We start from the raw sequence: 19,473 nt of genomic DNA on the forward strand, positions 1-19,473 counted from the left end.
ACCGATTCCAATCTCCCACAGTGTGTTTTCTCCTCTTGATCCAATTCCACCACCGTTTATCTCGATGCTTCTGACGCTTCTTCGAAGCTTGGCTGCCTTTGTCACTTGACCGTGACTCGAAACTCGACCCTGCTTTGTGTCCGTGACTCGATTTACCAATCGATCCTTCGTTTTTTCTTTTCGTAATCGCTATCGTGACTTAATAGTGGCCTAATCGTTGCCACATCGTTATCTTGAATGGATCGTGGCCATCATCTGTAACTCGATTGTGTGTACGATCGATGATTGTCTCGCGAAGAATTGAGTCACAATGACAATGACATACTATAGTTGAAAAAAAAAAAAAGACCAATATTCTGATAGAAGAATATATCGGCACGATGATTGATAACATTACGATGACAACGTTTACCACTCGAGAGTAACTTTGGACTCTTTGCCGAGTTTTTGTTACGGAAGTGAGGGTATATGCTTGACGCATAAGTTAACAATATTCGACGTTTCATTTACCATGCTCAATTAGCGTTGCTTGCGTCATGGACGATCCGATCGACGCACCGAGGCCTTTAAAATCTACGTTTTTTCCGCGTTTGCTACCTGCGATCGCAGGCGTAATCGATTTGCTCGTAATTACGCATGGCACAATTGCTCCGAGTAACATAAAATACGTTTTAATTACTATGTCTATCCGTTTAACTTTTATTTTACGAAGCATAACTCGTTTTACGAGCGACGCTGTTATGGTTTTACTGCTTGGAGAAACTTTGGAATTGATTCGAGAGAGAGAGAAGTTTGATAGCGTGAACGTTTTTAATGATACGGAATTTTTTTTTGGAATTTAGTGACGGGACAGCAGGAGGAGGAGGCGGTCAGGCGAACACAGAGAACATGCAGAGCAACGGGGATAGTACTCTGGACATGACGGCGCCTAATCCTGTGCTTGCAACGCCGGGGTTGAACAACCCTACGTGGAGTCGGCAGCAAGCAGTCAGCGTCAGGCATGCCTTCAAGACTTACGGCAGCAGCAAAAATCCCAATCATGTTATCCAGAATCTCTGCATGACGGTGGCGAAAGGATCCATGTTAGTATGAAGAAGAATTTTATGAAATGTGTCGTGTAATTGTTAATCCTTTCGTTGCTGATGGTATCTATGGATGCTTTGAAAGTTTGATGGCGTTGTGGTAGGTGCACTTCTATCTTAATTTGATCCTTTGCACACTTCCAGCTTAATCCTTAATTTTATCCTTTGCACATTTGCACCTTTATTCACATTTCCACTTTGATCCTTAATTTTATCTTTTACGCTTTTCCACCTTAATTTTATCCTTTGCGCATTTCTACTTTGATCCTTAATTTCATCCTTCGCGCATTTCTACCTTAATTTTTAGTTTTATCCTTTGCACATTTCCACTTTGATGCTTAATTTTATCCTTTGCGTACCTCCACCTTAATTTAACCCTTTGCACGTTTCCACTTTAATTTTTTATTTTACCATTCGCACACTTTCACCTCGATCCTTAATTTTATCCTTCGCGCTCGTCCACTTTAATTTAATTCTTAATTTCATCTTTTCCGCACTTCAACCTTAATGTTATCCTTCGCGCATTTCCGCCTTAATTTAACAAACGAAATCTGAAAACGGTGCAGCCACGATTTAACATCAACCTCCTGCAACGCCAGTTACTTCCTAAAATCGGAATGGTTAATAATGGTCATTTCACCGAAACAATAAGCCAAGTGTTTATCATCTTACGAATTAAGATTCGATCACGAGAGTTCGTTTCCCCGCTACGTAATCACAGGTTCGAATTCCCAGTGAAAGTGAGCAATGCATAGAGAGAATAAAGAGGACTTTTGTCAAGGAACTGTCTCGAACGTTGTTTCACACAGAATTGAATTATTTATGAACGATCTGAGGCGGAGCAAAACCGAGCTTGGAAGGTCGGAAACAGGTAATCCTTGATTGCGCTAATTGCCACTAGTATGACGAAACTGAATCAGCCTGTTTCCTTAACCGGAACTCGCAAATCACCGTCTAATTTAATCCAACATTTAAAAATTCCAACGCGTTATTTTATATTTACCCTTTCGTAACCACTTGGGCAAAAACACATGTATATCTAGCACTGTCTACTCGAACAAAAAATGATCTTGGTCCAGCGTGTCCAAATAAGATAAATGAGCAATTTTAGTTGCGAAAGGGTTGAAAGAAATAAATAGATCCATAGAAGTATGGATAAAATGAAAGTTTCTTAGGTAAACAATAAGTAGGTCTGTAATTGTATCTTTCTTTGTACTCGTTTCAACATGGAGCTCGATTTAACTCGAGCATAGAATTCCATAGACGAGGAAATTCGAACGAAATTTCCATTCGAATTCAAAGTTTCCGGGATAAAATGAATTCTTGAATACCGTTATCCTGTTAGTTATGTAATTTATTACGCGAATGGCCCATTATCTTGGTCACTTGGTTACGAATATCGGCATTCATGCCAAGGGAGCACGTAACTCCATTACATGAGCCTCTGGCTCGAGTGTATGTATACATAAATATCCGTAGAAATGACAGGAAGTCGATGGAGATTTACGCTTTAGTAGTGTATATGGAGAGAAAAAGCTTGTAATGGAAGTTGATAAATACGGTGACTAAGGGTGGCTAGTTTGCTAGAACAATTGTCGATTGTTCCAGTGGAATAAACTGGCTGCCAGTTTGGTCGATAACGAATAAGGAATTCGAAAGTGTGGAAAGTTCACTGTCCAAATGACCGGCGGCGGGTGAACGACGTTGAGCTTTCATTAATCATCGGAGATGCTGCTTCGAAGGTCGTGATTTCCAAATGGAGAGGCTCCATTTCGAGCTGTCTTTCAGAAAGGAGTTAACGTGACGTAAAAAAGCATGCTAAAACCGTAAAAGGACTTGGAAACGAAAAATTTGAAGCTATTGCCATTTTTTAAATTCATTAATAATCATTAAAGTTAATAAATTTAGTAAAACACTATAAGTAATCTTTCTCACCGACTTAGCTTGCTTGGAGGTCCCTATTAAAATATTAACCTCGGTTATTAAGAAAATTGACTGTTTTGCTACACAAAGTGGTGTAGAAACGAAATAGAAATCACGGAAAAATAAAGTAAAATATAAATAAAAATCTTTTTTTCTTCTGAAATTAGATATGGACTCCTTGGCGCCAGTGGATGCGGCAAAACCACCCTGCTCTCTTGCATCGTCGGTCGGAGGAGATTGAATTCCGGAGAGATCTGGGTCCTTGGAGGGAAACCAGGCACCAAAGGATCCGGAGTTCCAGGAAAAAGGGTCGGTTACATGCCGCAGGAGATCGCCCTCTATGGAGAATTCACTATTAGAGAGACTATGATGTACTTCGGTTGGATTTTTGGCATGTGCACCGAAGAAATCGCCGACAGGCTTCGATTCTTGTTACAATTCTTGGATCTACCTTCTCAGAATCGGCTGGTGAAGAATCTTAGGTGTGTAGAATTAATGTTATAGTCGTGAGAACATTTTTTGAAAAAGCAATTCTGCTAGGATTAAATTCTTAGCAATCTCTTCGATGAGAATTTCTTAAAGCAACAAAATTGTACTAAAATGAAATTTTAAGAATGTTTTAAAAGAGCATTTGTACTAAAATGAAATGCTTGACAATTTTTTTTAAACTCATTTGTACTAAAATTAAATACTTTATAATGTTGTCAGTGAAAATTATCCTTCTGAAGACTTCTTCTGCTAAACATTCCCCTCCAAAGTTCTTTTCTCATCAAAATTGTTGAAACACTCGAATTTCTCTCCGCTTCCACTCACACGACGATTAAAAAATTACGAAACTTTCTAATTACAAAATTATTCCCAATTACAGCGGTGGCCAGCAGCGACGAGTGTCCTTCGCAGTAGCCCTAATGCACGATCCAGAGCTTCTAATTCTGGACGAGCCAACCGTGGGTGTAGATCCTCTTCTTCGTCAAAGGTGAGTATCTCGCAACTTCCTGAACGACATTAAGAACAGTTGACTATTAAATCAAGCGAAAAACACCACTCAAAGTGTATTTACCGTTCCATCGAGTCTGGTCATCGTCTTCTATCGAAGATGAGTGTGTCAATCACAGAAGGATGCAGTTAAAAATGTCCACAGAAAGAAGAAACCAGTTCTAACAGAAGTTGAATCTTCGCTTTCAACCGAGTAAATCTGCCTGTTGCTTGGCCTTTGGAGTAACTTTCTGTGTTGTTAGCCTCTATTTTCCTTGGAAAATATCAAAAAAATACGACTGGTTGATTCTCACGGATCGGAATCGATTCTGTGGTTCTTCGGTCCTCGTAAAAGTATCGGCACCTACTGGTTTAAAGATCCTCGAAGATCGAGATGACGGCGAGGGCCAAGAAAAAAGAGAAGTTTCATCCTCGTCTGCAAGGATCGAATAGCAGGAATAAATAGCGCGTGACAGGGGCGGAGCAAGTGTTGCACGGTAGATCACGCTTTTAAGGTTCTCTTTTAAGTGAAAGTGCCTATTGCGCCGGTGGAAAAATTCGGAATAAAGGTGACTGAACGCGGCAACGTGATTTTTCTACGTTTTAAACGACCTTTTGTTCGAGAGTGTGGAGAAAATTCACGTCTTAATGCTTGAGGCACCAACATTTTCCTACATATAGACACTCGCTGGTAATTTAAACGATGATAAAGTTCGTGGCTGATGTTGAGGATTGATCTTTATACTCGTATTTGCAAATTTGAAAGTTTCTTTCTGAAATGAAGAAAATATCCCTCGTACCCTTTTAATTACACATTTTAACCCTTTCCGATGACCGAATAATTCATAATTTTAATTTTGTCAATTTTTTTAATTAATTTTTAATTTATGTAACGATCACATTGAGAGCAATTTTTGTATCTATTTCCTCACAGCTAAGGAGAAGGTGAGTACCTTCTACCTTTTTAATTGCACACAATAATTTCAATTGTTATCTATGGAATAATCTTTTTTAAGAATTTCATTTTTATTTATCAATCTGAATATATCAAATGAATACTAAATTGAGAGAAACTTTTATTCGAGTTCTGAAATGTGGGACTTACGTGTTCCAGTGGACACGAAAAGGGTTAAATCTTCCATCTTCCTATCTCGAATCCACGAATTCACAATGTTTGACACTCACATTACCAAAGAAAATACCTGGTTAATTTCGAATGTATTACAAGGGACACTCGGTGATTTCCTATTATTACCAATCTTCCATTTATCAGCTTCGTTAACTTCATTAAACATCGTGAAACGATCTCTTGCGAAATTTCCAGGCCGCCGTCGCACATGGAAGTAGGTTATGCCAACGTTTTCCAGGCTCTCCTCCATCTTGGCGAGGATGATAAGCTTGTCGTGACTGATTCCATCACGAATTATCTCTCCTCGTTCACGTCTAATGTCCAATAGGAAAGTCCATTGTGATTAAATCGCATTCCTGTTGCCTTAGGCGAGATTTACACGCACACAAACATACACAGGCACGTGAATTAAAAATGGAAAGAAAATTGTTCGAAGCTCGTAAACGATATGTTCTCTCGTTTGAAATGTAAATCCCCGGCCATTTTATTAGACTCACGCGTGTAGAACGCGATCAGCATAGTTTTCCACATTCCTGGCGATGGTAATTGAAAAGCAGCCTGCCTTGGTCATTTCATAACAGCGTATGAAATTCGCCACCGTTTCTCCGCACACGTTTAATGTCCTTCTCAACGGTTTATTATCGCGCTCGAGGCTCTCCTCGACTATTTTCCTCCTCGAGGATCTGTTTAGTGTGAAGTGGAAAGCGTCGAGTGCTTGACCGAGGCGTTTAACGCTGAAACTAGCCACGATTAACGTGTGTATCCACTCGTTTTGTAACGTCGAACGAAAAGTAAATTGTACTATAGAGGAGTAATTTATTCGCCGAAGAATTCTCTGCGCCTGAAGATCGTTTCGTCGTGTGCTTTCATTGGATTTCCAGTAAAAAATGCAATTTCACGCATTTTCCTTCTTGGAATTTTGTATTTTTATTTTTTTTCTAATTTCTAACGAGTGTTCCAATTTTTCTTCGACAATACCAATTCTCTAATTTCTAAAAATTGTTCCAATGTTTCTCTGACAATTCCAATCCTCCAATCTCGCGTATTTTTATCTTTCTCTAATTTCTAAAAATTGTTCCAATTTTTCTTCGATAATACCAATCCTACTATCTCACATTTTCGCATCTTTCAAAATTTCTAAAAGTTTCTGCAATTTTTCAGAGAGAAGAATGTTCCAAGAATCTCCAGAATCTAGAAAAGTAGCATTTTTAAGGTTGCCATCTTGATTGTAAGTCACGAATCTACATCACCAAGACACCAAGACACAAGGATTAACATTCTCCAGCAACCTCGTAGAATTCATCATCCTCCAGCTCTATTCACAATTCCTCTGTGAAAGTTCAAGGTTCAAGCGAGATCCTCTTAAATCCTCCACGAGCTAATCTCTAATTCAGCTACCTTGTACGAAGAGCTACTACGTATTCTACTTAGGAAACTTCTAAAGATTCGTTCGTATATTCGATAACAGATCCACCGATAGTTCCATCGTGTCGTTTTCCAGTCTTTTTCCACCGGTGAAGAGGCAAACGACGACAAAGAGGAGGTTACTAATTAGCCGCGAGAAAGTTCGCGATGCGATTATACCGCGAATTGAATGCTTCCTAGGGTCAACGTAGCAGCTACTTCGCGATGATCAGCAAGCATTTACGAGCGCTCGTGTTCCACTCTGGTCTCGCGAAATTGAAGTTTCTGCGTGGAACGTAGTAATAGTAGCTTCCGTAGACTTTCTCGCGAAGATGTAGCTTGACTAATCGGTGAATTAGCTCGGCCAGATGCTTTTCTAAAAAAAGAAGTGTATCGAGGATGATGATCATCTGGGATACGCACTGAAAGATCGTCAAGAGATTCCTTGGAACTGGAGAGAAAAAAAGGAAAATGGAACGTTTCTCTGCGGATCTATAATGATTTTATGGACTCGATGCTAGAAATTAGGTTGCAAACTCTAAAAAAATTTGAGAGAATTGTATTCTATGGCAATAAGAGCATGAGAAATCGTTTCTAGAGACACTCAAAGTCCTCAGACACCGTTAATATTAATTTTCAAGGCCTCAAATTTAATATGAAAAATTCTTTCATGCATTAAAATTTATGGAAGATCACTAAGACTCCTTAGAACTAGAATAAAAGAAAAATGGAACGTTTCTCTGTGGATCTACAGTCATTTTATGAACTCTATGTTAGAAATTTGGTTGCAAACTTCAAAAAATTCCAGAAAATTGTATTCTATGGCAATGAGAGTATGAGAAATCATTCCCCAGACATCATTGTTATTAATTTTCAACACCTCAAGTTGAACAGAGAAAATTATTTCTCCCATTAAAGTTTATCAAAATTACCGAGAATTGTAGTTCGTTCCCAGAGATCTCTGCAGAAGAAAATTTTCAATTTTCTCTGGATAATGATACGCGTGAAGGTTCACGAGATTAACATTGTCACTTTACTGTTGCAGCATCTGGAACCATTTGGTCCAGATCACGAAGGACGGCAACAAGACCGTGATCATAACGACCCATTACATTGAAGAAGCCCGACAGGCGCATACGGTACGTGAAAGTTATGCATCGAGGAAAATTATTCGGGGCACAGTATCACTGCATACGTAGGAATACAAATCACGATACAACCGAGGCACCGTTACCAAACAGAATCGTCGGCCGATTACGTTAATGATACCGTATTAAGATTGTGCAACCGTGGTTTTCTAGGAGAAAGAAGGTAACAGAAAAAGGGTGAAAGATTTTGCGAATATCCAGTAAAAGTAAAATGCAATCCGACGCATTTCCATCCATGGAGAATTTTGCATTTTTACTTCTTTTTTTAATTTCTGAAAGTTTGTACAGTGTTCCTTTAACGGAAGATTTTTCAATTTTACCTTTTCTCTGAATTGTGACTTTTGCACTTTTACCTTTATTCTGAATTGTGACTCTTTTGCAATTTTTATCTTTATTCTGAATTGTAACTCTTTTGTAATTTTTACCTTTTCTCCGAATTGTGACACTTTTGTAATTTTCACAAATTTTTATTAATTTTTTTTCTGATCCTCTGACCTTTTCGTCGCGCAGAGACAATGACTGGTTGATTTATCTCTTTTTGTTTAGCTGATTCACCTGGACATTACGTCCCGCGTAAATTATTACTTTGTTTGTTTTACGACATCCAATGATTGCCGGTTTTATGTATTCTCGTGTATTTTTATGTATTGTTAAACAACACCGTTACCGTAGAACATTCTGGAAGATCTATCGGATTCTACTTAAAAGAAAAAAAACGATCCGCTTTATCACTCGAAGAAAGCTGTCTGTTAACATCGATTACTATACTAATTTTAATTACGTTGCAGTTACATCTTAATTATATTTTGCGCGAATATTTTTACATAATATAGTGCACCTTCGTTGTAAAAACAACAAATAACGAAATGAGAAAAACACACAAAAAGAAAACGATTAAACGAATACGCGAGGCGAAGCAGTAAACTGCGTGCACAATTAGTTTCATTAACGGTGATTAACAATTAACTTACGCGCCACTGACGCGTAGTTTGTCCAAGATATCATCTAACTAACAGGACTAATTAAATAATCCATTTTCATCGAGAAACACACATGAAAATGTTATCATACTTTCGTTTTACTTCAGTCTGAGAAATTAAATATACATAAATTTGATTTTTACAGATTGGTTTGATGAGGAGCGGCCGTTTATTGGCCGAAGAATCTCCAAGGGCTCTCCTTCAAATGTACAACTGTGCTTCACTAGAGGAAGTTTTCCTGAAACTTTCTCGAATACAGGGACAGTACTCTCAACCACCAGAATTGAACATCTCCAGTAATATTAGTTTGGTAAATAAACTAAAATAATCCATATGCCATACTTCAGAATTTTAACCCTTTCACTGTGGCAAATTTTAGTAAGCTGTTAACAAAATTTTCTTTTTTGGCCGTATCATTTTAAAATTTGTTTCATTGAATTAACGTGGAAGAGTGCAGAGGGTAAAATTAAGGCTGAAATTAATATGGAAGTGAGCCAAAAGGCTCCAATAACACAATAACAAATTTTCAAAGCGCCTATAGGCACCAATAGCAGTGAAAGGGTTAACACTTACAAGTATTCTCTGAGTATTCAATGACAATACTCGGTGTACTTCTATCAAGTATATTTTGTAGACGTGAAAGACCTAATCTCGAGCATTTTTCCACAGGCTTCTCTGAACTGGGGCAAGAAGAATGAGCCAGTGTACGTGACGGAAGAATCAGGTGTCGTGGGTCTGAATTTCAGCCAGAGCAAAGAGGTCCTCGTTCACGACACTACGAATGGCGTGGGGAATCATTACGATGTGAGACACGTGAACAATCCTATCCACCGTTTTCACGCTTCTCTTGTTTAAAAAGAAACACAGTCCTGTAAGCTTGTTGAATTAATCTTTTTCCTCTGACAATAGATGAACGGAAAACCTATGTCCAGCGTGAAGAATTCAATGCTGGATTGCGACGATTGCGGTGATTTCACTGATTGCTATAAGATAACGAACAAGGGTAAAATGAGAGCGTTGCTGCAAAAGAACTTTTTACGTATGTGGAGAAATGTGGGGTAAGTTCTTGCCACGTTCGCTGTAAACAGTAGCAATTCTACATTGCATTCCGGATGAAGATAAAGAAACTATCTGTCTCTTTGCAGAGTGATGCTGTTTATCTTTGCACTGCCAGTAATGCAAGTGATCCTCTTTTGTTTGGCTATTGGTAGGGATCCAACGGACTTAAAATTGGCTGTAGTTAATCACGAAATGTCATTCGAGAATAAATCCTGTCCTGTAACCGAAGACTGTAACTTTTCACACCTCAGTTGTCGATACCTGAAATTTCTCAACAACGAAACGATCACGATAGTAAGGATACTTGATAAAAACTAATGTTACAATCTCGGATTTCGGTTATTCGAACGGTTATATCTATTTTGTAGAAGTATTATCGAGATCCTACCTCAGCAAAGGACGCTGTTCGCGACGGAGAAGCCTGGGGGACTTTGTATTTTACTGAGAACTTTACAGACGCTCTGGTAGCAAGAATGGCCCTTGGAAGAGAAGCTGACGATGAAACTTTGGATCAGAGCGAGATCCGGGTTTGGCTAGACATGTCCAGTGAGTATGAAAATGTTTTCCAACAGAAACTGTAGACAGACACCCTGTAATTGTCAAAGTTCCATGATCCAACAAGCTTCTACGTTTAATTTATTATTTCCAGATCAACAAATAGGCCTGATGCTAGCCAGAAATCTTCAGTATTCATACAGGGACTTTGCCAAAGATCTTCTCTCTGCCTGCGATCAGAACACAAAGCTGGCTGACGTACCAATTCAGTTCGAGGATCCAATCTACGGCACCAATGAGCCCAGTTTCACTGATTTCGTGGCGCCAGGAGTAATTTTAACGTGTGTGGAAAAATTCATTTACCAAGCTCGTTAAGAATATAGCTAACTCGACGAGTATTTACGATAGGCTATTTTTCTTACAGAATTGTCTTCTTCTTGGCTGTGGCCCTCACTTCTTCCGTTCTTATCATCGAGAGGATGGAGGGTTTATTAGACAGAAGCTGGGTAGCTGGCGTTTCACCAGGAGAGATTTTATTCTCCCACGTGATCACCCAGTTCGTGGTGATGTGCGGTCAAACCGCGCTTGTACTGATCTTCATGATTCTGGTGTTCGATGTCGAGTGCAAGGGAGAAATCGGTTGGGTGATCGTGCTGACGATACTCCAAGGCCTCTGCGGCATGTGCTTCGGTGAGTTCAAAGTGTGAAATCGATTCTTGGAACGGTGAATGTGGGTAAGAAACAAGGGTGAACTCGTACGAGTGATTTTTTGTTAAATAAAAGTGGTCAAGTCAGAGACAATCTCTCGTATAGTGGGCAGACCTGCTAAAAACTGGATCTACCACTTTAAAATTGCTACACGGAAAACTGCTCTTATATAATTCTCCTGTTAATATGTTCTCCTTTGAAGTAAAGTTTCTTCTTTCACGTGCAAAAGAATAACGGCTTCTAATTACAGCGAATATAACATTTAACAGTATTTTCAATCTTTCTTTGCAGTTTCTTTAAGATAAAGTATTGATATTGATCAAAGAAGTGATTCATGGTGTCTTTCTTTGCTTGCAGGGTTTGTAATTTCAGCGATTTGCGAACTTGAAAGGAATGCAATCCAGCTGGCTCTGGGCAGTTTCTATCCTACGCTTCTGTTGAGCGGTACGTTATATAAAATTAAGAACGCGTAATTCACGAAGGCGGAAAGTACACAAATAACAAGAAGGCACACACAGTCAATGAATACAACGCGGAGACGTTTTCTTATCTATCGCGTTTCTTGTCGCACGATGGAAAGCACAACGATGCTTCCGTGGTAAATTCTTCCCGATCGTGTGAATCGCGCAAACTTAACGACGATCATTGTAATTAAATGTCAGCCGGTAAAAGTGAAAGTCATTCGCATACTTAATTACATGTTCCACTTAAATGATGCTCAAATCTTGAATGTTTCCAAATCGCCCAGTTACGTGCAGTTATACCAAACCATTGGGCAGAAAGAAGAAAAAACCAAAAACAACCGTATGACATGTGTCAGCTTTCAACTCTCCAATACTTAGCTATAAATTCACCATTACATAATGCATTGCTTATTTAAATAACATATGAGCCACTCAGAATCCAAAGTGATTAACTCCATGAAATAAAATGTATTAAATTTTTTTTATTTATGAGGAATTAAGCACCAAACATGTGCTTTGATACTAAAATTGGACGAATATCAAAAAGTGGAGTTAATCGTTTTGGTTTCTGAATAGTTCATATTTCTCTCTAAGAAATTACATTATTTTATTTTTTAATTTTATTTTATTTACGAATTCAATCTTTATATTTCAGGTGTGATTTGGCCAGTAGAAGGTATGCCTTCATTCCTGCGACACGTGTCTCTGGGCCTTCCACTAACAATGGCGACAACGTCACTGCGTTCAATGCTGACGCGCGGTTGGTCCATCTCAGAACCAGACGTCTACAACGGTTTCATCTCGACCATCGTCTGGATAGTCGCGTTCCTTACGATAAGCATAGTGGTGCTCAAATTCAAGCGCGGATAAAATGGTATCATGGCGTTTGCGAGTGGAGTAATCACCACGTAAACAAAAAAGAGCGTGCTAGAGCCATGTTGGTGCGGCTCGAAACATCACGATCGGCCTATGATGGTAGCTCAAAGCGGAGATCGCTTCGGAAAGCTTCCGCGAGACGATCTCGTTGCGCCCTTCGTGCGTGAACCTCCAGATACATGTGATGCTCCTTGTGCGCTTAATGTTTCCCTTGTGTGCGAATGAAGATGAACGAATGGTTGTGTGTCGCGTGTTTAGTTCTTTCTTTTTAGGGTTTTCTCTTCTTCTTCTTCTTCTTCTACTTTCATTTCCCTCTTTTGTATCCTCAGGGATGCATTTTACCATGGATAGTCGTTTTTTTTCCGCGAGAAGTATTCATCGTCTCGTTTGAGTTAACCTATAAAATGGGGTGACACTGTACAGAGAACGTTTTGGTGATGGACGAGACGATCTGTACTTGTGAATAGTCCAGTACAATGTGCCCTGATAAATATTCGAAGTGTGTTCAGAACGGCATAAGAGAAACGTGAACAAAATGGACATAAATTAACGAGTTAGCGAAAATTAGATGTAGGACAATTTTACTTGCCCATGACTTAAGTGTACGTTTTTATTTAACTTGTACAACGCGATCTGGGGAACGACGCGTCTAAAAGTATAAACGAGGAGAATATCCATGAAAGATATGTTCCATGTATGACGGGAAGCATACGTGAAACTTTGTATAATAACCAAAACTTTAATCGAGAAAGATAATCGGGACGATATAATTAGGGTAATTGATGTACGCTAGCGTGCAATACGATTACTAGCACAGAGAATATGTACCATATTGTAGCATACGAATCATAGAGTATTACGTTTTATACCTATTAACGGTGTTTCTCCGCTATTCGCGTTTAAATGAACGCATAGTCTGAATAAAAATTCTATAAAAGGATGCAGAAGAAAGAACGATGTAAAAAAAGAAACGAGCAGAAGCAGTGTACATTTTCGTGTTTTCCGTTTTATTTTTTCTGTATAAAAAAAACGTTTACAAAAAATACAAGATATTTCGATGCTTATCACGTAGTATGTTCCCCATTAACTACTTTGAATAATCACGTATACAATCCCTTGTTATCACAAATTAGAGTCAATCTAGTTACTTAATCAACATCAATTTGTAATTTTCTTCCTCGGCGAACCATTTACTGTTCTCCTTCACTGTCCTCTTCCAATACTCTGTAAGCCAATTAAAATAGTTCAATTAACCATTACCTTATCTACCTACGTACAAAGACTTTAAAAATGATAAGAAATATACCGCTTAATTCCTTCACTGTACCATCCGTACCCCCATACTCTACTGGTAAAATACTTATCGGCAGAGTTTCGTATAATTTTAATTTACCACGCGCATGTACGTGCACTCTCTGTTTCAATTTCGTGATCATGAAACTTCTGAAGATATTCAAAATCGCGTTCACGAATTTATGAGCATTGATAAAATTCAAAGAATGGATTCTAACAGGGTAGCAACCCTGCCATGCATGAACTAGATTTTTAATGACATTCGGCGGTAATTGGAGAACGTGCTCGTATGTCATGCCACCTATATCCAAGATAGCCGTGATACCGTAAATCGTCACGGATTCGTGATCTCGTAACGCTAGATCCAGAGTCATCAATGCTACCTGAAGTAAAAAAAAAAACGCAGGCTTCTTTAACCATTTCGATATTTTTCTATTTGTTTACGAACAAAATGCTAGAAGTAGCGTTTATCACGATTGTACCTATGGATTGTATAGACTATCGGGGACAACTAGTTATTTCGTACAATTTACGTCTTCCGCTCAGGTCTATTAGTAATTCGATGTTTTTCGTACCTTCAACATGTCTGACATTTTGTGCCTACTTGGAGTGTGCACAGCTGTACGCACTATTACAATCATTCTGCCCTCGTTATCTAATTTCCTTAAAGGTAAAAGTACCCTGAAAAACCAGACTCGTAGAAAACGGGATTACCTCATGTGCATAAAATATTATCTTACATTACATAAGTCGCATATCATAAATCTCAGAAAAAACTGCACAAAAAAAGAAACTGGATGACTTTTCTACCGTAGACAAATCGTAAAAAAATACTTGGAGTAAACATCATGCTTGACTTACTGAGTCGAAACTGAAATAATTACCAATTGAGAAAATGCATGTTCCAATTTATCGAACGTCGCTAACATATCGACGTAAAACGTGATTTCGTGCCTGAGAGAGATGATGAATACTTTAAACGTGATTACGGAAGTTCACAGATAATGATAACGATGTTATCGGGTATGTTGTTTTAGCTATAATTAATCTTTCTAAATGACAATAGATTCGAAAGAATCGCAACATTAATTAAAAATAATATTTTAAACATTTTCAATACTCCCTAACGATAGATGAAAATTATGTGTCTTTATAAACATTACCCAAGATCAAATAATTCCTGTAATTCTGGTAGAAAAGGATCCCTGTTGCTGTACCATTCGGGCACGCACGCTCTCTGCTTGTAATAATTTCGTAATTTGCACTTCGCTTTCTCTGTATTAAATTTGCACGCTCTCAGAAAACGAAGAATGACAAAATCATCTGCGAAAACAAAAATTCGTAGAAAAGTTTACTTTCACAAGAGGAACAAAGAGAACAAAAGAAAATCGAGTTGTATGGTTGATTATGACGAGTACCAGTCGGCACGTGCAATTCTTCATTCTCCGTTATCCACTGTTTTATTTCAGCAATTTTAATTGGCCTGGTTTCGTCACATTCATTTAAATTATCCCGCACGTACGCCTTCTCCTCCTCAGATAGTTGACAAATGTACTCGTTTAATGTTGCCATCGTACAACTAAATTTTCCCACTTGATCACTTGTCATTTATTAACAGAAACACTGAAAGTTAGGTTTCTATCTGCACGTTCCTTCGCATTCGAATAATATTTCCAGTATTAGGATACATAGAAAAGGGACACGGAAGAAGACACTGCAACTTTGCGATCCACTAACATCAAACGTCAGTAGAGATCTAAACGATCTACAGCGCAAGCACGAAATAAATAAGAGACATCTGCCGGAATATTCGTGATATCTCTACGTACAGTTCACGATAAGTATGTGCAGTGAACTTTGCTCGTTTAGCCTATTACTACAGACGACGTACAGGATAGACCCACATATAGACATACAAATTTACATGTAAATCCCGTCTGTGATAGAACTAAATACCATCTTATGGGATCTTTTGTCCGAAGCTTTGGGGCCGAGAATACCCTTACCATTTTTATGTCGCTACCAACGTTACCGATGCAGTATAGAGTAAGATTCGAATAACTCGCGGTGTTTTTGGAATTAAACGTGACTATGAAATCACAAATAAGAAACGAACGTAATTGTTTATCAGTAAATGATTCATCACATGCGCGTGTTTTACTGCTGTCAAAAGGTCGTGAACAATTCTACCCACGGAATCCAATATATTTAGTCATGCTTACTACGAAGGATAACTTATCAAGGTACTTATTTATATATTTAGCAAAACAGAAATGAGTTAGACAAGCAAAAGAACACTGGCAGACAAGGACAATACTAGAGAAACGAGTACGACAAGGAAAGAAGTAGGGGTAAACAAGGATAGCACTACAATAATGAGTTAGACAAGGACAGAAATTTTTTGAAAGTGAAACTAACGCCATCTCGCGTCGGGTGATGCGAATTACGATTTTTTAATAGGAACACAGAATATAAACAGAGGTATTAGACAAAGAAAGCACTAGTGTGCGAGAAGGACAGAGATAAAACTCTTCCTATTGGCTGCCGGGCCGCCATTGCTCACCTCCCACGGGCTAATCAAATCGGTCAGGGAAAAATCATTAATAACTCAATAATTACGATGATGTTGTGAACTTTTAGAATTAAAGAATGAAGAGTGGACCTTTAGCAACTTTTTCATATTATTTTTAATGCTCTAGATCCCTTAAATAATTAGTTATTAACAATTTTAGTACGTGATGTCCGGAACGATACCGCATACCGTCAAGTACCTTTTCGGTTTTTCAATAATTTCATAGCTTTGTACTAAATTCCCATACAACTAACTGTAGTCCTTTAGCTACATTCTCATATAATTTTTATTAACATATCCCTTGTGGTTTGATAATTATTTAACATTCTTTAGGAGAGTATTATATCCGTCGCATTCAAGCATACACATTTTCGTTATTTCAATGGAAACGCATGATTAATTATGCACTTTGAAGCATGTAGAATGTAGAATGGACTTTTCTTTATATTCTGCAATTAGTTTGGTAACCGTAAGTGATGTGGTTTATTAGATATTAGCAAATGTTTATAACAGTTGACTATACATGAGTTCGATGTATAGGGAACACTCTCATATAATGTTTAATAACTCTTAAACTAAAGCGAATATGTTAATAAAAATTATATGAGAATATAGCTAAGGGATTTGCCTTTCAGAAGCATATAGTTAGTTGCATGGGAGTTTAGTAGAAAGCTATGAAATTATTGAAAAACCGAAAAGGTACTTGACGGTATGCGGTATCGTTCCCGACATCACGTACTAAAATTGTTAATAACTAATTATTTAAGGGATCTAGAACATTAAAAATTATATGAGAAAGTTGCTAAAGGTCCACTCTTCATTCTTTAATTCTAAAAGTTCACAAAATCATCGTAATTATTGAGTTATTAATGATTTTTCCCTGATCGATTTGATTAGCCCGTGGGAGGTGAGCAATGGCGGCCCGGCAGCCAATAGGAAGCGTTTTCTCTCTGTCCTTCTCGCACACTAGTGCTTTCCTTGTCTAATACCTCTGTTTATATTCTGTGATCCTATTAAGAATTCGTAGTTCGCGTCACCAAACACGAGATGGCGTTAGTTTCACATTTCAAATTTTTCTGTCCTTGTCTTACTCATTTCTTTAGTGCTATCCTTATCTACCGCTATTTGTTTCTTTATCTCTCTTCCGTATTGATATCCTTGTCGTCATTTTTATTACATTTAATTGATACGTATAATATATTTTGAATTGCTTTAACATTACTAATAATGTAGATAGTAAAATACAGTTTATGGTATGTTTTGAAGTACTTTAATTATAGAATAATTAGTACTTCTTGTTAAATAATAATTCATATGGTAGTCTCAAATAATACTTTCATATGCTTTAACTTAATAAACCAGCTCGTCTATTAATTTTGCATTGAATCAACCATTGCATTCGGTAGATTGAACAGAAATTCCTTATAACTTTTATTGAAAATTGAAGAATTAATGTATTTTCGTGTTATTACAGATGGAACACTCAGGCCACCACAGGAATCAAGGAAAGGACTTAAACATCAGGAAAAATGAAGGAATGCAGTTATTTATCAAAAAATAAATTATTTATTGTAAGCCAAGTAAAATACAAAATGTATTTTACAAAAGGTTACAATATACCAGTACGTTTGACAGGATTTAGCGTTTGGGAGACGGAGTTTAGGAGCCCGCAGACCAATAGGAAACGTTTTCTATCTATCGCCAAAATGCTTTTTCGCTATCCTCGTCTAACTTATACAGGATTCTTTCTTACCTGCCTACCTTCCTATTTCTTTTCTATCGTATGGCACATATTTGTGTTTCATACATATTAGAAACGTGAAACACACATTAGTATTCACAAACGTGTTGTGCATTTAATTCAACAAATATTTACTTTCTACACGCTGTGTAGTACCAACATAAAAAAATAACTTATTTTTTTTCCACAAACGATATCATATAACATGAATGTATGTACACTAATTATTTTCTTTTTCTTCGTTTTTCCGCTCACATAATATTTTATCGTACTTTCTGTAAAAAATATATATTTATGTACTACAGAAAAATCAGATAGCAATTGTTATTCAATGATCTATACCTCAGTAACTTTAACAAAAAGCTGCTGGAGTTCCTTGTATTTAGTCTCAATATTCTTAATTAACTGTTTCTTCTCGAGATTAACATTCTGAGACTCCGCGAAAACCGCATTAGAGTTTAGAAACATTTGTACTGTCACGCAATATTCTTTAAGAACATTCATGAACTTCGTATACATCGCCCGTTGAAAATTCACCACGTTTATATCCATTTTGAACATCTGCGATATTAACAGCTCCATATTCGCCAAAATATTCTTTCGATGTACTATATTGTGGGAGTGACAGAATTGTTCTTCGAAGACGAAATCTTCCTCCTCCTCGTTTACGAATTCTTCCAATTCTATCTGCATGTATTCCGCTTCATCCGATTCCACTGTTCCCTCGTCATCTTCTACGTCATTATCCGTGTCATTCAAAATTTCTTTCAATACCTCCATGTCTTCCATCAATTGTGCTTTATACTGTACTCAAAAATTATTTAACGATAATTACGATATTGTTTTTATTTTAATTTTTATCTTACGTGATACGAACTTACTCGCGTGTAACGATCAATAGCATGTAATATCTTCTTGTATTCAGACAAATGGTCTTTGGCTTTCTTACGAAATTTTTCCAATGTAATTAAATATCTCCTTCCTTCGTTCAACAACATATCGATAAATTGTTCTTTCTGTTTCAACTGTCACAACACACGCACATGTTAATTTTCGGTACAACAAAATTGTGGAAAAAAAGATTGTTTAAAATATACTTACTAGACCATCTTGTTTGTTTGCCATTCTTTTAATTCTGTATAGCAACTTTTTCTCAACGTTCCTAGATATTTGACACACGCATTAGATACACGCAACTTTTATCTTAACATCGAACATGTAACGAAACAATATAAATTTTGCTTAACGTTAATACAAAATTTCGCATTACGCGCGGACCAAAGGCAACTTTGAACATTCACAAAACAAAGGAAGTTTAACTGCCGTAGTTTCGGTATTCTCAGAATTTTTCGTACACAGATTACAAGCAAAAAATATATTAACAGCCGACAGAATCCATCTCCATCGGCTGTCGGACCGTTGACTGAATTTCTGTTTACAGTTTGGTAACGTGACACCAAGCGACACTAACACGATTTAACCAATAATCTACGAATACCAAGATTTTGAACCGTTGTCATCTCTAAGAACATCTAACTATTTGTTTCTGTTATCCATAAATTAATATCTTAAAATATATATATGTACTAAAACTGTGTTCTACTTTAAACAATGTCACTTTACA

At 37.4% G+C, this 19,473-nt stretch overlaps 3 protein-coding genes across 11 annotated transcripts in view; 1 reads left to right on the forward strand and 2 right to left on the reverse strand.

The window, feature by feature from the left end:
• Nucleotides 1–12,920, forward strand: part of LOC108573909 (ABC transporter G family member 23) — a 42,957-nt gene extending 30,037 nt beyond the window's left edge. For 8 of the 9 annotated variants that reach the window (XM_017936394.1, XM_017936396.1, XM_017936399.1 and 5 more), the window contains 13 exons: nt 843–1,082; nt 3,173–3,487; nt 3,874–3,981; nt 7,559–7,652; nt 8,787–8,951; nt 9,311–9,445; nt 9,551–9,699; nt 9,787–9,994; nt 10,069–10,246; nt 10,350–10,536; nt 10,620–10,885; nt 11,261–11,347; nt 12,023–12,920. In XM_017936394.1, coding sequence (XP_017791883.1) covers nt 843–1,082; nt 3,173–3,487; nt 3,874–3,981; nt 7,559–7,652; nt 8,787–8,951; nt 9,311–9,445; nt 9,551–9,699; nt 9,787–9,994; nt 10,069–10,246; nt 10,350–10,536; nt 10,620–10,885; nt 11,261–11,347; nt 12,023–12,237 — 2,347 coding nt within the window. In that variant the 3' untranslated portion in view covers nt 12,238–12,920. The remainder of the gene's footprint in view (nt 1–842; nt 1,083–3,172; nt 3,488–3,873; nt 3,982–7,558; nt 7,653–8,786; nt 8,952–9,310; nt 9,446–9,550; nt 9,700–9,786; nt 9,995–10,068; nt 10,247–10,349; nt 10,537–10,619; nt 10,886–11,260; nt 11,348–12,022) is intronic. The other variant, XM_017936397.1, reaches the window with a different exon arrangement.
• Nucleotides 12,921–13,362: 442 nt separating this feature from the next.
• On the reverse strand, nt 13,363–15,263 carry LOC108573884 (alpha-tocopherol transfer protein-like). The gene is made up of 5 exons (XM_017936368.1): nt 14,955–15,263; nt 14,700–14,859; nt 14,112–14,217; nt 13,550–13,919; nt 13,363–13,467 (listed from the first exon to the last, which is right to left on the reverse strand). Exons 1-5 carry the CDS (start codon nt 15,142–15,144, stop codon nt 13,388–13,390), a joined length of 906 nt encoding a protein of 301 aa, XP_017791857.1. The 5' UTR covers nt 15,145–15,263; the 3' UTR covers nt 13,363–13,387.
• Nucleotides 15,264–18,185: 2,922 nt separating this feature from the next.
• Nucleotides 18,186–18,974, reverse strand: LOC108573828. The gene is made up of 3 exons (XM_017936306.1): nt 18,951–18,974; nt 18,731–18,874; nt 18,186–18,653 (listed from the first exon to the last, which is right to left on the reverse strand). Exons 1-3 carry the CDS (start codon nt 18,972–18,974, stop codon nt 18,186–18,188), a joined length of 636 nt encoding a protein of 211 aa, XP_017791795.1.
• Between the last annotated feature and the right edge of the window lie 499 nt (nt 18,975–19,473).

The sequence above is a fragment of the Habropoda laboriosa genome, unplaced genomic scaffold (genome assembly GCF_001263275.1).
Source record: "Habropoda laboriosa isolate 0110345459 unplaced genomic scaffold, ASM126327v1 scaffold111, whole genome shotgun sequence".
NCBI classification, from domain to species: Eukaryota; Metazoa; Arthropoda; class Insecta; order Hymenoptera; family Apidae; genus Habropoda; species Habropoda laboriosa.

Excerpts from the sequence above, each read along its gene's own strand:
- LOC108573828 (XM_017936306.1), bottom strand. The coding sequence starts at position 18,974 with ATGGCAAACAAACAAGATGGTCTA. Across the intron at positions 18,875-18,950 it reads CAAACAAACAAGATGGTCTA|TTGAAACAGAAAGAACAATT; the intron begins GTAAGTATATTT and ends GTGTTGTGACAG. Across the intron at positions 18,654-18,730 it reads CTATTGATCGTTACACGCGA|TATAAAGCACAATTGATGGA; the intron begins GTAAGTTCGTAT and ends TTTTGAGTACAG.
- LOC108573884 (XM_017936368.1), bottom strand. The coding sequence starts at position 15,144 with ATGACAAGTGATCAAGTGGGAAAATTTAGTTGTACGATGGCAACATTA. Across the intron at positions 14,860-14,954 it reads AGAATTGCACGTGCCGACTG|ATGATTTTGTCATTCTTCGT; the intron begins GTACTCGTCATA and ends TTGTTTTCGCAG. Across the intron at positions 13,468-13,549 it reads TACAGTGAAGGAATTAAGCG|AGTATTGGAAGAGGACAGTG; the intron begins GTATATTTCTTA and ends ATTGGCTTACAG.